This window comes from Pelophylax lessonae (assembly GCF_965119305.1).
Source record: "Pelophylax lessonae genome assembly, chromosome: 1".
In the NCBI taxonomy this organism is placed as follows: Eukaryota; Metazoa; Chordata; class Amphibia; order Anura; family Ranidae; genus Pelophylax; species Pelophylax lessonae.
This window is the reverse complement of record NC_138768.1, coordinates 164,871,657-164,890,564: the sequence shown is the minus strand read 5'-3', so window position 1 is coordinate 164,890,564 and position 18,908 is coordinate 164,871,657. Positions and strand designations below refer to the sequence as shown.

At 41.9% G+C, this 18,908-nt stretch overlaps 1 protein-coding gene across 1 annotated transcript in view; it reads left to right on the top strand.

Annotated features, from left to right (window-relative positions):
• Nucleotides 1–18,908, top strand: part of LIX1 (limb and CNS expressed 1) — a 247,888-nt gene that overhangs the window by 191,931 nt on the left and 37,049 nt on the right. Inside the window, exon 4 of the mRNA XM_082258808.1 lies at nucleotides 3,012–3,107. Coding sequence (XP_082114934.1) covers nucleotides 3,012–3,107 — 96 coding nt within the window. The remainder of the gene's footprint in view (nucleotides 1–3,011; nucleotides 3,108–18,908) is intronic.

The following is an 18,908-nucleotide window of genomic DNA, read 5'->3' as shown; positions in this document are numbered from 1 at the left end:
AGAGTAGCCCTTGCACGTCCCTGAGCTGGAGAACAATCCAGCTCCTGGTCCACCACACAATTGAAATCCCCACAATACACCGTGAGACCTTTCTTCACGCGATCCACCTTCTTGACTAATGCTTTAAAGAATTTGATCTGGCCCTTGTTCGGGGCATAAAGATTTACGATTGTATATGTAGTGTTGTTGATGTCGCAGATCAATATCACGTATCGACCTGCCTCATCTGACACCACTTCATGCAGCTGAAATGCCACAGAATGTTTAACTGCAGTGAGCACCCCCTTTTTTTTGGATTCCCCAGAAGAGACAAATATATGTGGATAAGCCTTATCCGTGCATTTAGGTGGTTTGGATCGCGCAAAGTGGGTCTCCTGTACACATACAATATCACCCTTGAGGGTGCGAGCCTCTCTCCAGAGGGACCTACGTTTGAACGGGCTGTTCAGTCCATGGGCGTTAATAGAGACAATTTGAATAACCATTTAAAATGGTACCGTAATGATCATTGCAGTCCAATGTATATGCAGAGACAAGGACTCTGTAAGATAAGGTTGGGGACCATGAATAGCCTCCAGCATCAACGACTAGACCTAAATTGGAGGGTAACACTAGGCCGTGGCCGTCACAGTACCTGCAGTCCATGTAGAATAAGGTCAGAACTGAGCAACTTGTCCTCGCTGGTGTAATGGAACCGTGGGAGTCCTTGGTTACAGGGTGAGTGGTTTCCAGGTGTAAGTAGCTTGCAAAGAGGCTGAAGAAATGAAAGAAACAAAATAAAACAAAACATGGAAGTAACAAAGGTAACAAACCAAAAGCTTGGGGTAAACCCCATCATGCGATTCAATCGCAGGTAGTGGTAAGGGGGGTAATAGCACCGGCCTCCCGGATACCCCTTGAACTCTAGCATGTCGGTCAGGGAGAAAAAAAAAGGGAAACAGACAGACCCCCTAAAACCTCTCTGGATCTGCTGAAGAGACCTCCAGGGAAAAGGGACAGGCCATTAGAACCATCGGGGCCAACGGGAAGGGACCCAAAGTTCATTTGTTGACTCGGCGCCATTCAGGTTCAAGTCGAGCTGGCGGATCTGTACTCGGCGGTGAGCTCTGCTGATCCGGGATAATTCCCCACTGCTTAGTCAGCGCAAAGCCCTCATGCACTGAGCGAATAACATGTGTGCGGCCCTCCTTGATTATGAGCAGCTTGGTAGGGAATCCCCAGGAATAAGCAATGTTGTTGTTCCGTAGTAGCTTGGTCAAGGGAACTAGTTTCCTCCTCGCCGCCATTGTGAACTGAGACAGGTCAGCGTAGACAGATATATCATGATACGGGTCCGGCAGCGGTGAATGCTTCCGCGCGAACCTCATGAGATCGTCTTTGACATGAAAAAAATGGATGCGGGCTATGACATCCCGTGGCACCTTGTCTGGAAGATGTTGCGGCTTTGGCAAGCGGTGGGCCCGATCTACCACTACTTCCGTCACAGGTGTGTCAGGCATCAGAGCCAAAAGCATGGCTTGGACATACGGCCTCAGGTCTGACGGGGGAATAGACTCCGGGACCCCCCGAAGTTTAACATTGTTTCGGCGGGCCCTGTCCTCCAGGTCCGCCATCTTGCTCTTTAGGGCCTCCAGGTCATCGTCCTGCCCGTTATGAGAGTCAACTAGTTCATTATGCGCTAGCGTGAACTCCTCCATTTTGGATTCCAAATGATCCACCCTGCCCCCGAGTTCAACTACATCGGTTTTAATTCCATTGACACAGGCCACAATTTCCCTGTGAAAAGCGCCATTAATAGTGAGGAGCATTTCCTTCATAGTGGCATCTGTGAGAGGCTGCCCTGTAGTAGGAAAGTCTTTAAAGTTCTCATAGAACTCCAGCGTGCTGTTCAGGGACCCCTCCCCCGCCCGCTCATCTCCTGCCCATTTGTGGCTTTCAGACCTCTTGGGCGCCGATTTGTGGGGGCTGTGGGCAGGTGAGGTCCCCTGGGATGATTTGCTGCTCGCGGCGGGGAGATAGAGCCGGAGGTCCGCTCGTGAGTTCGCCGCGCCTCTCCGGAGGCTCCGGCGCCTCGGGCCTGCAAGGAGGACTCGGCGCCATCTTGTGAGCGCGGGGTGCTGGAGGTGGCGAAAAAGTCCGTCAGTTTACGGGGCGCCCCGCGGTCTTTACGCTTCCTCATGGTGGTCTAGAGGTTCCTGAGTGGTGTATGAGGGGATTAGGAGCTGGAGGTGCTTACCCACGTCGCTTGGCTGTCGGTGGAGATACCGGGAGAGACGGAGCTCGGATCCTAAGCGGCCATCTCCTTCGGCTGCCGGCCACGCCCCGAAAAAATTATTTTCAAACACAGGGTCTGTCCCAATAAGTACGACAAGGTGTGGGATGTCTGGTGTTCCTCCACTCTCACCACCACTTATATGTAAGGGTAGGGCTATTTGTTATTGCCCTTTGTTTGCATAGGAGATTATTTCCATGTACTAGTTGTAGTTTTGCTATACATTCAGACTGGTTGTATTGGATCAAAGAGGGATTTGTCACTGATCTTTGTTACGACTGGAATCTTAAATACATACAAATGTAGCTCTGTAACCATTATATCTATGTGTACCAAACTTTACACCTTTTCCTTTTTTATGCTCACGTTGAGCATGTTGGTTGCTGTACCGATTTGTCTTTTGCTTCTTTGTCAATAAAAAGAGTATAAAAAAAAAGTTGGCAGTGATATTTTATGTAACTGAGATCTAAGTGGTTTCACAAATTTTCACACCCCCATCATATTCTTAAAAAATCAATATTTTTCCTGATATTTTGTTATACCATGGTGATTGGATTAAGTTTGTTTGAGTTACCTGTGTGGCTGTAAATGATGAAATATTTTTCCGACACTGATTAGAACTGAGGAAAACACTAGGAGGGGTGGTATGAAAAGCCTGCATAATCTGGCTAAATGGATTATAGAAAACACAGAATAAATTGATCAGACTTCCAAACAGTTCATTTGTTTTATGTTTCAGGGGAATATAAATGATGCGGATGACCCAAGTACAAGCATTGGTGCGTACCATTACATGTTGGAGACAAACCTTGGCAAAACAATGCTGGAATTTCAGGTTAGTGTTTATAACAAATTATTTTGTTTGTTATTCTGTAAAGTGCATTATAAAAATGTTACCTAGGATTCCAATAATTATTTTTATCTGCAGTTTACCAATTTGATACATTTGCAATGCAACAATCTAAACTTGTTTACAAAATCATAAGTAACTATATATTCAATATTGAATTTGGGAACAATGGTTGTTAAAATGAACAAAAATGCCAAGTGTTAGCTGATATAACCCAAGAACTAGATCTGGGTTTGTTCGAACTCATCTTTCCAATTTGTTATAAAGTTGATTCTTCCTCATTCATTTGAAGATGATGGAAACATGCTTGAGATGCCTCTCTAGATCAGGGGTCTTAAAACATTTCAGTACAAAGGCTACATTGTATATTTTATTATATAAAATATTATGTAAAATATTCCAATCAAAGTCTCCCTTACAACAGAGCCTCCCCCCACCCCCCATTCATCAGGGCCCCCATCAAAGTACCCCTAACATAAGAACCCCCCTTACTTCAGAGTCCCTCCTTACATCAGGGTTCCTATCAGAGCCCCCTTACATCATGGTCTCCATCAAAGTTACCCTTACACCAGGGTTCTCATCACAGACCAAAAGCAGCCTCTTCTCACCTTAATCCTTAATCTGTGCACATTGAGGATACTCCTCTGACCCTAGCTGCAAGGCAGAAAAAAATCTTGTAGTGGCCCAGATGTGGACTGTGGGCCATATATTTGAAACCCCTGCTCTAGAATATCTGAAAAGATAAGGATAGGTAGGCCAATTTAAACTGATCCAAAATATCTAATTGCACATCATATATAAAATGATTAAACATTGCGAGAATTTTGCAAAGGTTAAATGGCACAATCAAAGGCTCAAAATGTCTATACCTTGTTCTGAAAGCAGTATTCAATGTATCTATGACAAAAGCAGACAAGGTTAAATGCTCCCCATAAGTCTATTTGGTGAATATGTTTTACACGATGGAGTCTTTCTATCAATTCTTAAAAGAAAGCTCCTAAAAGGTTGCAGACACTGACACTTTTTAGAACACTAAGAGTGCACCAGCTGATTATAATGAACACACACCCTTCCATTCAGAATCAGTATGCCCAGGACATAGTCAAACAAACAGTTGTTTCTTCAAGAGCAGAAATAGGTAGGAATCTGCAACAATGTTTGATAAAACTCTTTTCATTATGCATTGAATACTCAGAGGGGTTGTTGTTGTTGACTCACTGCAGATACAAAAGTATTGTGATAATCCAGGACTGCCCTTTTCTGCCCCATTTACGCCCAAGCTAAGACTACCTCAATCAGGAGATTAATAGTAAACTATTCTCTTGAAAAAATGCAGTGGGTTGGATCTGGATATAAATAATACATTGGTTAATCAAGATGTTATTTAATCCAATGTGCATCTAGGAACATTAGACAAATAACATTTGCAGCGCTGATCATGTTGATTCACTAAATTTGAGCGCTGGGTGAGTGTTTGTGGGTGTTCGCATCAGCAACCACTAATATTTGTAATACTAATATTTGTAATACTCAATAATATTTGTAATTTGTAATGTTAAGGAAACTTTTGTAATGGTGGTAGTTCTTCATCGAATTTAAGTGTAAAAGTTTTATAGGTGCAATAGATTCTACAGTGGCATCATCTCAGGAACAAAATTCAGTAGTTTTCTCTACAGAGAATGGTTCTCTCCTTTTTTCTTCGTAAGTAACCAAGCAGCTGCTCCATATTTTGGCCCCGTTTTTCTGTCCAGTAGCAAACAACAGGCATGGTTTTGTTTATCGACAAACTGATGTGACAGTGTGAGGCCCTGCCATGTTGCAAGTTTAGGAAATGGATATAGAATAGACACAGGATTCTCAAAGTATCATTTTAAGGTTTCTCCAGGTTTTATAATCCTGGATCAGGATCTGGATTTTGGAGTTTGAAGGCTCCAAAGTGTCTTGGGTGGGACGGAACCTTCAATCCTGTCCAGGTTTTGCAGGAGGCTTGCAGGTTGTGTGAGTACACAGGTGGGCAGGGTTGTTATAAGCCAAACCCGAGACAAAGCCCTGTTGGGGGGGGGGGGGCTTTGTGTGAAGACGGGTATGTGATCCTGTCTGGAGACTGAGGTACTTGATCCAAGATACTGCTCTCCCTCTCTGGGATGGAGGGGTTCTATGTCCATATGACTGAGAAAATTGAGGCAGCGAGTCTGGTAGATCAAGAGAGGATCTCGGAGACTGAGAAGGCTGGGACATCTATGCAAATCCATGGGACTCAAGGAATAAGTCGCAGAGGAGAGAGAGAGCCCAGGGTGTCAGGAGAACACCAATCCTAAGGCCAGGAGTGGACCATACAGTGAGGTGCTGTATCCAAGGCTGAGTGAGCCAAGAGAACCAGAAGAGCTGAGTGATGAAGTCAGAGGGACTGATAAGAAGGGCACTGGTGCTGCTGAAGTTTGACCAGGCGCCTTAGCATTTTTTTGCCTGTTTTGCTGATAATGCTTAGTGAAGTGGACACCCCTGCGTGACAGAAATGCCAATGTGAGAAACGTTGTCTTTGTTTAATAAAAGTGGGCTTCCATGTCCTTTAACTGCAGTATGTACTGGCATGACACATCTACCACATGAGCTTAGTCACACCATAGCACACTGGGTTTTGTACACATGTAGTGGTAGCAATAAAAAAGCAAGCAGAAATGTAGTCGGACATCAAGCCAAAGATGGTGGCCAAAGGTATCAGGTTTTAAGTGGAGAGTCATAAAGAGTGGTTGGTGAATCGGCAGCCAAAGATTAAAACCTAAATGGTGATAAAAAAAGAGCGTGGAGGAGCAGTGTCAATGAAGAGTAAGATACTGTCATAAGTACAATCTGGTAAAAAGAGTTTAGCAAGAAACCGGTATCAATAACGACTTACAAAGAGATCAGGGAAGGAACTATCCAGAGCTGCATTGGCTCAGTAGGAGGCACCACTGCACAACATCCCTGGGAACTGACAGGTCTTTTTTCTGTGTGCATCTCTATGTCCCAGGGATGAGCAGAAAGTGAGAGGAATTCTTTACAACAGGTAGCAAAGAGAGAAATAAAAACCTGATAAAGGATTTACCCCTTCCCTACAACAGTCAAAAGTTTTGGTGATCAGAGTTGGAAATTGTGTATAGTGGCCCTTAAAAACTGAATTGATTCCTTGCTACTTTTTGCAGATGCATGGACTGCAACAAGTTCTAATTCAACAAAAATACATACACACTACTTCTAGAATACATTTTCAAATGTTGTTTATGCTTTCTGGAAAATATGGGGCTCAGTAATAGGATGATTGCTTGGGGTTCAGTCACCCCTTAACCCTGCCTTGTTTAGCAAAAACAAAAATAGAACTCCACCCTAATAAAAATCATTGGTTTCTGGAGACATCTCCATGTCAAAGAACCCATTACAAGGCAGTCATGAAACTCAAGACATCATGTTAAACTCAGCCAAGCATAGTTAAAAAGTTCCTATACGTTTGGGAAATATAAGGATGCAAAAGAATAATTGTGCAGTTAGTATAACAAATGTAATTCAAGGCAACCATTTAGCTGTGTACTTTGTCCCAATACTAAACATTTCTCTGCACACCACATAAAAGAGACGCAAGTGGTGCCAGCATTAAACACAGGCACCAGATGATTGTAAAGGAGAAGAAAGCTAGATCCAAATATGCACTGGCCAATTATCAGAGCAGTTTAAATAAACATTTCCAAAGCTCAGATTCTGGTTATGTAAGGTGTGATGGCTGTGTCCCAATAGGACTTGTTAATGTGCGTAAGTTAAAACTGGAATATCTAATGCCCATGAATAAAACACAACAGAAAGAAATGTAAAATGTACTTTGAGGTAAACTAGCCTTCCGTGTTATTTTTCTAGCAGGAAATTAGTTCTTTCCTCACCTTCGAGCCTTAATAGGCAAGAACAGTGAGTGGCCAAAATGTACTTTGAAATTCTCCCTTTGGGAAAAGTGAAAATGAATCCCAACAGGGGGTATAGTGAACGCATTTTGCCCACACCCATCTGTCTATGAAGATATATGGATTTTATATTGCTGTAATTAAAGTTGACTTTAGTCAACCATTACTCGGTGGAATATTTACTTTTATTCATTTGAAAGTACTTTTAAATTTAAACTAAACTAGCCCTGTAACTGTAAATGGAAAATTGTAAAACAGAAATGGGAGTGACTTATGCTAGCAATGAAAAGGAGGGTATGGTATATTCTCTATACTAATATGTTTGTGTGTTAAACTTAAATGCTAAACCTACACAAAAATAATATTTTACTTCTGTTTATTTGAAGGAACCTTTGGCTTCAAGCTTAGGCTTCATGTACAATACTCAAGTTTAGGAGCTTTTAGCGTTTTTTTGCCCAAGCTCCTAAACTCAACTCAATAAAAGCCTATGTGTCTATGGACACTTTTACCAGAGTTTAGGAGCTGCTGTGGTTAGGGGAGCTTCAACCTTCCTCAACCTCTCTCTCTTGAACGCAGTAGAATCGCGTTCAGGATAGGAACATTTTGAACCCTGGCCACCGGAATACACAAACTGTGGCAAAACACCGTTTTGCGTTTTCCGGCGCCTGGCAGTCAATGTAGGCTTTGTGTACATGAAGCCTTTAGTATGAAGTACATGAAGCCTTAAGTATCATGGAGCTGAATAATGCTGAAGGCTTATCATTTATAAATAAGTTTAATATTAAAAATGTCTGAATAAGTTTAATATTAAAGGAAAGTAGGAAGGAGGGCGTACATGCAGACCAAGGCAATTGTGCAGGAAAACCTTCTGCTTACACAGCTTGTGATGAACCAAGCAAATAATAATTTTTAACCATAACACTTGTTGAAAATATTATACTATTCTATCCTATTCTATTAAACTGTAACGATCAAACAGAGAACCTTCAAGGACTTGGTGCTCTCGCCAACTTGTGTTTTAAAGCTTTCAGCCTACTTTTATTGGTAAACGAAGAAGAATAATACAAGATCTTCCCACGCAGGGGATTGTTGCAGTGTAATACACCAATGAATATTTTCAGCCTCCTGGCAATGTGCTGTGCAACTTTGTACACTGTCAGCCAGGAAAAAAAATGCTCTAGTCCCAGCCTCTCTGCTGGATTGAATCTCTCGGTCTCTATATTACACTTCCAATTTGTTGTGTCAGGCTCTCAGTCTGTTCACACAGGAACGGCTTCTCTCTCGCAACAGTCTCCCATTCTCAGTCAGGTTAGATACTGGGTCCCACCTCTGTCCATTCAGATGCAGACAGGCCTGGACATGTGCATTCCCAGAAATTACTTGCACAGCGTTCTTGATTGGTTGCAACCTCTTGCATTTATGAGCAAAACCCATATATTCTTAGACTCCCCCATTGGGTTATCTGTTCTAAGCTACTGAGCACTGGGTTTCTCTACCAACACTGGCTTTGCCAGAGTCACGTACCACACTTCCACTGTGACAACCAGTCAAAATATATATGTTCCTTTATGTAGTAATCAAGATTTCTAATGTCTCCTGTAATGTCTTCCCCTTTTCCCACAGAAGGCATTTTAAGCAAGGGTTTGGGTTTTACAGCAAAAGTCAACTTTTGCAAATAAATGTTGTTGCCTAGCATTGTTTTCATACCTAACTGTCAGGGTATACTGCTGCCTACAAGGGTTTAGGAGAATGGCAAACAGAATTGTAAGCTAGCCCTCATATAACCCTACCACTACCCAGCATGCCTCAGTTATGTTGCTAGTGTCCTAGGAGGTTGTACACCTTTTTCTTCAGCTCAGCTGAAAAAAAAGTCTCCAAATGAAAATGTATACAAAAGATCTGGTGCCAAAATCAATCAATGACAGTGCAGTGCTGGGACAAAGTCATCTGGTGCCCAGGGCGAAGATGGAAAACTGCGCCCCCTTCCCCACCGGGTATAAAGAAGAAGTCACTGTCTTTTCCAAGACCAATATTTCCCATAGGCGCCAATGTTAAAAACCAGGAGCAGTGCCATGTCAAGCTGACCAAGATTTTCTATAGACGCCAATGTTAGACAGGGAGTAGTGCCATGTCAAGCTGACAAAGATTTCTAATAGACGCCAATGTTAGACAGGTAGCAGTTTCATGCAACAAAAGGAATGACCGCACTTCCGATGAGTTTCAAAAAGGAGTGTCTTTATTCCACATCAATCGGCAAATACAGATACACACTGTGAGTGCAGGACACTGACATCTGGCATTCCTTTTGTTGCATGAAGCTATCCTGGATTACGGATCCGACCGGCACCTGATTCCAGCCTCACCTAGAGCGGTCTTCCCTGTTTGGATTCTGCTAGACAGGTAGCAGTGCCATATGAAAAAGCAACCGTGCTGAATGCTTTTTTCTCGTCAGTCTTTACGCAGGAAAAGGAGGGGTACACTGACCATGACTGTATGGTTAGTAGTAATACACAGGACTTGCCACTATGGCTAACAGAGGGTGAAATCAGGGAAAGGCTGGATAAACTGAACACAAACAAATCACCAGGCCCGGATGGCGTACATCCGAGAGTGCTCAAGGAACTCAGTAAGGTTATATCTAGACCACTGTTCCTGATCTTTGCTGACAGTATTAGGACAGGAGATGTACCAGGGGATTGGAGGAAGGCTAATGTGATTCCGATATTCAAAAAGGGCCAGAGGCATATCCCGGGAAATTATAGGCCTGTCAGCTTGACATCAATAATATGTAAACTTTTGGAGGGGATGATAAGGGACTATATCGTAGAATATGCTAAAGACAACAACATCATCAGTAGTAACCAGCACGGGTTTACAAATGGGCGTTCTTGTCAAACCAATCTCTTAGCATTCTACGAGGAGGTGAGCTGTGAGCTAGATAGGGGCAGACCAGTGGATGTGGTGTACTTGGATTTCGCTAAGGTGTTTGATACAGTTCCCCACAAGCGCTTAATTTATAAAATAAGGTCTGCAGGTATCGACAGCAGGGTTTGCTCTTGGATACGGAACTGGCTAAAAGGCTGTGTCCAAAGGGTGGTAATAAACAGCGCATACTCAGACTGGTCTGAGGTAGTAAGCGGGGTCCCCCAGGGCTCAGTCCTGGGACCAACCTTGTTCAATTTATTCATAAACAGCATTGAGGACGGGATCAGTAGTTCGTTATCAGTTTTTGCAGATGACACAAAATTGGCCAGGGCAATAACTGCACAGCATGAAGCAGATATCCTACAGAATGACCTGGACAAAATTACGGAGTGGGCAACGACATGGCAAATGAGGTTTAACGTGGAGAAGTGTAAGGTTTTGCACTTGGGGACTAAAAACATAAAAACACAATACACGTTAGGAGGGGAACCCTTGGGGGAATCAAAAATGGAGAAAGATCTGGGAGTCTTGGTTGATGATAGATTAGGCAACAGCATGCAATGTCAAGCGGCAGCTTCCAAAGCCAACAGAATATTAGCATGCATAAAGAAAGGGATGTATTCCAGAGATAAGACTATAATCCTTCCACTTTATAAAACTCTGGTCCGACCGCATCTGGAGTATTCTGTCCAGTTCTGGTCGCCAGTCCTCAGGAGGGATGTGTTGGAGCTGGAGAAAGTCCAGAGAAGGGCAACTAAACTGATTAGGGGGTTGGAGGACCTTAACTATGAAGAGCGGCTGCAATCGCTCGATTTATTTTCCCTGGAGAAGAGACGTCTGAGAGGGGACATGATAACAATTTATAAATATCTTAATGGAGATCTCAGCTTAGAAAAAAAGCTGTTCATTCGAAGGAATTGCATGAGGACTCGAGGACATACAATGCGATTAGAGGAGAAGCGTTTTAACCTCAGGCAACGAGGAGGGTTCTTTACTGTTAGGGCTACAAGATTGTGGAATTGTCTACCACAAGAGGTGACTTCTGCGGGTAGTATGGTGACTTTCAAAAGACTCTTAGACTTACATCTCAAGGATCAGGAGATTAAGGGCTATGTTAGATGATTACAGTCACACACACCTACACAGGTTGAACTGGATGGACTATTGTCTTTGTTCAACCTCACCTACTATGTAACTATGTAACTATATCAAGCTGACTGAGATTTTACATAGATGCCAATGTTAAAAACTGGCAGCAGTGCCATGTCAAGTTAACCAAGATTTCCTGTAGATGCCAATGTTAAAAACCGGGAGTAGTGCAATGCCAAGCTGACCAAGCTGTGTCTGTACTCGTAAGTGTATGTAAAATGGGGTATGCCTGTATTTTAAATATCATTGGTAATTATTTACCTCACCTCTCCTCTCCCCTCCAACCCCTCCCCCCGATTTAGCTGATTAATCATTAAAAGCCCCTCTGCTTACTTTTGAGATTCGCTGCCTGGTTGGTTGGTTCGTCCTCTTCAGTCACACTTCACTCGCTGCTCTCGATGATCCTCTCCCAGCCCACCTCCCGGCCAGCCATTTGGTGGTGTCACGCAGTGCCGGGACTCAGAAGCACCTGTCAGGCGGCGATTACTCCGCGGCTCTGCCTGACGATGAAGTGGAGGCCGGGTCCTAGGCTTGTGCTGGGTGCCGGAGTGCACTTGGCACATCCTTTCATCTCTGAAGCATTGTAGCGGAATGGCGGAAGTCACAAACTTTTGCCCAGAAAGCTTTTGGCAGCACACTGCCAGTATTTCACTTGCCCCCCCCCTTCCTACAATAAACTGTTCCACCCAGGGCACCCGCCCCTTCTGCCCACCCCTTGTACCTGCCCTGTGGCTGTGTACTATATACTATGTACTATTAGGGGGAGTTCTGTATATAATGTGTAGTCGCTGCAGGAATATCCAGCAACAGAGTGAATAAATGGGTTAAAATCAGTGCAGATCTACACTCCCCTATACCTTATTCTCAACAGCTAAAGTGCTAATGAAATCAAATGTTCATAATTAAAAACCTCTGATCAATAATAAACAAATATGTGTCATATATCAGAAAATTAATTAGCATATACATATAAAAAGCAAGCAATTCATAATAGTGAAAAGATTTCTATAAAGTGAATTGGTACTTTCAATAATCAAACTAACACAAAAAATGATTTTGTAAAATTCAAAAATAATGTCCTTATATTCTTCAAAGTCCCAAAAAAAAATCCAACACGTGCAGGAAAGTGCATAGGTTTTGTGTAGAAATCTTCTGTGAATGAATATGTGCCAAACACCCTGTGTGCTCCTTCCACCAATCACCCCAAACTAACTCACCAGATGGAGTGTCTGGTAAGGTTATAAATAACACCTTTTCTATAAAATATAACAAGCGAGCCGGTTCACAATCTGTTATCTGCTGTCCCTGTCATACAGTCACTCTCATGGGGGTATATAGGAAATTACAATTTTTAAGAGGAAAGGAAAAACCCACACACATAGCGTAATTCCATAAAAATTTAATTATTAAAAGAAAACCAATAATACTCACATTTTGCAAGTGTCTTACCGACACAAAGGGTTCAAATGTATGTACTGTGTAGTACTCCTAGCCCCCCCCCCCCGGCTGTCTCTCCAATGCTCCAATGCCGCGAGTGCGAGTCTAACATGCGCAGTAGTATCCAACGTCCTAGCCCGCCCGACTAGTTTTGTCATTCTCAGTTCTGTCATTCTAAGGTATTATCAGAAAAATTCCTTTTAGTAGCCAACTTAAATGATTTAAAAATATGTGTTTTCAGAACCCTTGCAGGTATATCTATAAAGCAGTGAATGTGATTTTCACCAAACCTTCACTGCAGGTGAGTCTTCCTATTGCACGTGTTTTGAATTGCAGTGATTGATTTGCTTGCAGCAATTTTTTGGTGATTGTCACATTCACTGCTTTTTAAATGTGCATGTACTGCTTGTCAGAGATTTAACTTCTTGGAGGGCAAGTTAGAAACTGACGGACATTTAGTTAACTGTTCACGCTTAGGTTCCCAAGGGTTTTGTCCTCTACCTACCTGGAACTAGGGATGGGCCAAATGACCCCCTATTCGGTTCGCACCAGAACTTTAGAATATCGCAAACGTTCGAAACTGAATACCGAACCCCATTGAAATCTTTGGGACCCAACAGGAAAATTCTAAAGTGCCCATTTTAAAGGCTTATATGCAGGTAATTTGGCAAACAATGGTTATGGGGGTCCAGATAATGCCCTGGGGGACATGTATCAATGAAAACATTTTTTGTAAAACTTCTCATTTTTAAATGAGCAGTCGTTTACTGATGCTTAAAGTAATAGTAATTTTATAATTTTATAGAGAATAATAAAAATAACCTGTAAAACTGATAGAGAAGCCATACTGTAGTTTACTGTTATTAAAAATTACCTTTTTTAAATCTGCAATTTACTGTAATTTTTGGCAAAATGCAATACAATATGGCAACCTGGTGGTGCTCTATACACCATTTGTTATAAGGAACACCCACAGAGATGTAATTCCCTGCTTGTGTGATTGGCTCACTGCTTCCCCAGAAGTCTGCACAAAGATTCAAGTCAAAATGTAAGCACCTCCTACGATAGGAATTTTTGATGGGATACTGCCTGAAGGTTAAATACTTTTAAAAGGGATTCCGACACTGGAACTTTTCTTATCAGAACACTGAGAGTGCACCAGCTGATTATAATGAACTATACCCTCCCATTCAAAATCAGCCTGCAAACGACATAGTGAAACAAAAATAATTTTCTACAGAGCAGAAACAGGTAGTAATAGATCCATTGGCATAGTAAACCCAAAGGGGAATTCTTTTTTTTTTTTTAAGAAAAGTGGAATTATACTTTAAGTTGAAAAACTGAAATGGATGTTAAGAGTGGAAGACAAAATTTGCATATTTAGAAAATAACTAGCTTAATGAAAGACAAATGTTGGTATTTTACAGCACACAGGGATTACAGCATATACTGTAGTATAAGTACTCATGGCTGCCACTTTATTTAGATGTGAATCTTACACAGTATTCCCCCTCCCATGCCATGACCATTTGCTGGTATTATCAGCGGGACGCACTGTGTTTCAGCAGCGATGTCTGCATAAATTGTCATCCATAATAATAAGCATGAGAATATTATTACAACAATGTATTGTAACCTAGATTTTTAGGTGCACAGGAGGTTTCCTTTGATCTGTACATTATGTCAGTTAAGGCAAGCTCACAAGTAAAAATTGAACCCTTATAAACACTAAGTGTTGGTACAGTGGCTCCTCCTGAGCTGTCAGTTTTTTTTCTTCATTCAGCCCTGCGAACAAAAAAAAAAAAAAAACTACCAGCGTGTACGATGCTTTAGTTAACCAAGATGAGCTCTCATTTGTTGTGCCTGCACCTTAAGGTATTATTCTAGTTACGTTTTGTTTACTTTTTTACCATATATAACTGTACATTTTTGATGATTGTTCTTTCTGTAGAATTGCAATAAAAATAAATACACAATATACAGTGGGTACGGAAAGTATTCAGACCCCCTTAAATTTTTCACTCTTTGTTATATTGCAGCCATTTGCTAAAATCATTTAAGTTCATTCTTCTTCCTCATGAATGTACACATAGCACCCCATACTGACAGAAAAACACAGAATTGTTGACATTGTTGCAGATTTATCAAAAAAGAAAAAACTGAAATATCACATGGTCCTAAGTATTCAGACCCTTTGCTGTGACACTCATATATTTAACTCCGGTGCTTTCCGTTTCTTCTGATCATCCTTGAGATGGTTCTACACCTTCATTTGAGTCCAGCTGTGTTTGATTATACTGATTGGACTTGATTAGGAAAGCCACACACCTGTCTATATAAGTCCTTCCAGATCACAATGCATGTCAGAGCAAATGAGAATCATGAGGTCATAGGAACTGCCTGAAGAGCTCAGAGACAGAATTGTGGCAAGGCACAGATCTGGCCAAGGTTACAAAAAGATTTCTGCTGCACTTAAGGTTCCTAAGAGCACAGTGGCCTCCATAATCCTCAAATGGAAGACGTTTGGGACGACCAGAACCTTTCCTAGAGCTGGCCGTCCGGCCAAACTGAGCTATCGGGGGAGAAGAGCCTTGGTGAGAGAGGTAAAGAAGAACCAAAAGATCACTGTGGCTGAGCTCCAGAGATGCAGTCAGGAGATGGGAGAAAGTTGTAGAAAGTCAACCATCACTGCAGCCCTCCACCAGTCGGGGCTTTATGGCAGAGTGGCCCGACGGAAGCCTCTCCTCAGTGTAAGACACATGAAAGCCCGCATGGAGTTTGCTAAAAAACACCTGAAGGACTCCAAGATGGTGAGAAATAAGATTCTCTGGTCTGATGAGACCAAAATAGAACTTTTTGGCCTTAATTCTAAGCGGTATGTGTGGAGAAAACCAGGCACTGCTCATCACCTGTCCAATACAGTCCCAACAGTGAAGAATGGTGGTGGCAGCATCATGCTGTGGGGGTGTTTTTCAGCTGCAGGGACATGACGACTGGTTGCAATCGAGGGAAAGATGAATGCGGCCAAGTACAGGGATATCCTGGACAAAAACCTTCTCCAGAGTGCTCTGGACCTCAGACTGGGCTGAAGGTTTACTTTCCAACAAGACAATGACCCTAAGCACACAGCTAAAATAACGAAGGAGTGGCTTCACAACAACTCCGTGACTGTTCTTGAATGGCCCAGCCAGAGCCCTGACTTAAACCCAATTGAGCATCTCTGGAGAGACCTAAAAATGGCTGTCCACCAACGTTTATCATCCAACCTGACAGAACTGGAGAGGATCTGCAAGGAGGAATGGCAGAGGATCCCCAAATCCAGGTGTGAAAGACTTGTTGCATCTTTTCCAAAAAGACTCCTGGCTGTATTAGATCAAAAGGGAGCTTCTACTAAATACTGAGCAAAGGGTCTGAATACTTAGGACCATGTGATATTTCAGTTTTTCTTTTTTAATAAATCTGCAACAATGTCAACAATTCTGTGTTTTTCTGTCAGTATGGGGTGCTATGTGTACATTCATGAGGAAGAAGAATGAACTTAAATGATTTTAGCAAATGGCTGCAATATAACAAAGAGTGAAAAATTTAAGGGGGTCTGAATACTTTCCGTACCCACTGTATATATATATATATATATATATATATATATATTTCATTTATAAACAACTTCACTATGCTTTGTAACAAAAATGTAATTTTTAGGAATATTATAAATAAAATTTGCACTAGTTGGTTTAAAACTATCACTAGTTAAACTAGAAAAAAAAAAACATTTTGTTTTGTTACGTGTTTTTACTTACAGAATGCATAGAAAATAAAATCATTTTTTGAAACCTGGTATGGTGTCTATGATGTGTTCTATACAGTAAATACATACTTAAAGTGTACATTTCCTTGCATTATGAATCCTGTTTAAAGGCTTTTCTTACTGTTGCGGGTAGCCCAGTGACCATATTAGTGCACTGGTGAGAAATACTCAGTGGATTATCTGTGACCAGGGGAGGACTGGCAAGGGGGACAGGGGGGCAATTGCCCCCCGGGCCACTCTGAAAAGTGGTAAAAACTGGTAAAAAGGCCTCACTCATGGCTGGATTAATGTAGGGGTCAGACACTGTATACAGCTGCAAGTCCAAAACAAGGTGGGCATGGATGGTAAGCCGATTCGATGGTTCAATGGGCCACTTGACTGGACTTGCCCCCCAGACCTAAGGCTGCCAGCCCTCCCCTGTCTGTGACCACGCTTCTCTGTAACATATTTACAATGATTGTACAGCAGGAGATATAGACGAGAAGTGGATGATAGACAGTCAGTTACTAACCTTCTCCTCTAATATATTTAATAAAGAATAGGAAGAATCAGACATTGAATGCTGGTGCTGTTCACATTATCTCTGTATGATAGTGGTATGGCTTGGTAGACAGTCCATGACTTACCTGCAGCTTTTGCAAAATACCCTCTTTGTTGTATGTTGTTGTATCATATCTCCCAACTTTTGGTAAAGAAGGATACATTTGTATGGAGGCAAAAAAAACACAACCCTCCCATGCTACCAATTTATGTAGATTGTAAAGAATCAATATTCAGAAAACCACTAATCCTCATTGATACTGGCTTTTCAAAACCAAAAAGAGGGACAAAGAAGAGGAAAGAGGGACAGAGGATTTTTATTTAAAATATGGGACAGTCCCTCAAAATGAGGGATTATTGGGAGATATGGTTGTATACATGTTTCTATTGTCACACCATCTGCAACTAGGTAACACAAAAAAGTTCTGCAGAATGTAAAATATCGATATTATTTAAAGAGTAACTCCACGTTTGTTTAGGAAAAAATTCCCCTCTGGGTGTTCTATGTACATTACAAGGATTTTAACTCCTTGGCGCTGGCTCCCATTGCTCCTTTAAGGACTTTAGAATGCCGGGAGGTGGAACGGGGCATTTCGCCATGTGACCGCCTTGTTTGGCTGTCACGGCGGTCACTTGATCGGAGGTTTCCATTAGCCACTGGGCACTGTGTCGGGAGCGAGCACGGCGTGCACTCTCGGCACAGCTCTATTGGCGCTATTGCATGCAAATATGCTGCCCCTCAGAGCTAAGGCCTGGCCGCAGAGAGGCCGCATATTTGTGTGTGCTCGGCGCCACCAGGTTAACAAACTTTGTTGCATATTCCATCCTTTTGTTATTCTAAAGAAAGAAGTGGTTTCATTATTATCAATCAGCTGCTGCACCTGCAGGGCTCTAATGAGGAAAATTGCAGGGTTTGCATCCCTTTAGACATGATTTTCAATTGGGAGTATTTCACCAAACAAGAATACATGTATTCACGTATCTAGTACATGTATCATTCCAGTTGTCTTGTCTGTCACTCAAAATTATAACACACATCTTTAGGAGTTCTCTGATTGCTGTTTATCTTTTCTTTATTGCTTTATGAGTTGGGCCTGATAGCCTAGGACCCTCTCTCTCTCTCCTTTTATCTTCATGTTTTAGATCATTGTCTAATAAACTTATAATTTACTAAAAAACGTACCTTTGATATATATCTCATGTTGTGCCCTTAACCACTTAACGCAAACTGACTTATCCCTATGTCGGCTGATTTTAAGTGGTTGTACCAGAATGATGCCTCTAGCTAGAGGCATCATCCCGGTATCGTTGTTTAGAGCCGGCGGTCGGCTTTCCGACGGTAATGACCAATGCAGATCGGGAGCCGCTCGATCGTTACCTTGGTGAGCGGGAGGGGACATCCTCCCCCTCTCCCGCCGCTTTCCGCAGCTCTGTGTTAAAATTTTTAAATAAATAAAGAAATAGGAAAAAAAAAATGTTGCCTCCCCCGTCGCCATGAGCTCACACACAAAAGAAAACGTATATGGAAGTCGTGCCGCTAATTAAATCGCTGTTCAAACCACACATGTGAGGTATCGCCACGATTTCCAGAGCATGAGCAATAATTTAAAAAAAGAGCTACTCTCTAACTCTAAACCGGTAACCGTTAAAAAACATTTTAAGCGTCGCCTATGGAGATTTTTATTGACCATAGTTTGTCGCCATTCCACAGGTGTGCGCAATTTAAATTATTTATTTATTAGGTATCTATTTACTCAGCGTGACATCATCTTTCACAATATACAAAAAAAATGGGCCAACTTTACTGTTTAGTTTTTTTTAAATGCAGTGAAATGTGATTTTTCGTAATTTTTCCAAAAAAATGGCTTTTGAAAGACCGCTGCGCAAATACTGCATGACAAAAAATATTGCAATGACCGCCATTTTATTCTCCAGAGTCTTTACTAAAAAAATATATGTAATGTTTGGGGGTTCTAAGTAGTTTTCTAGCACAAAATACTG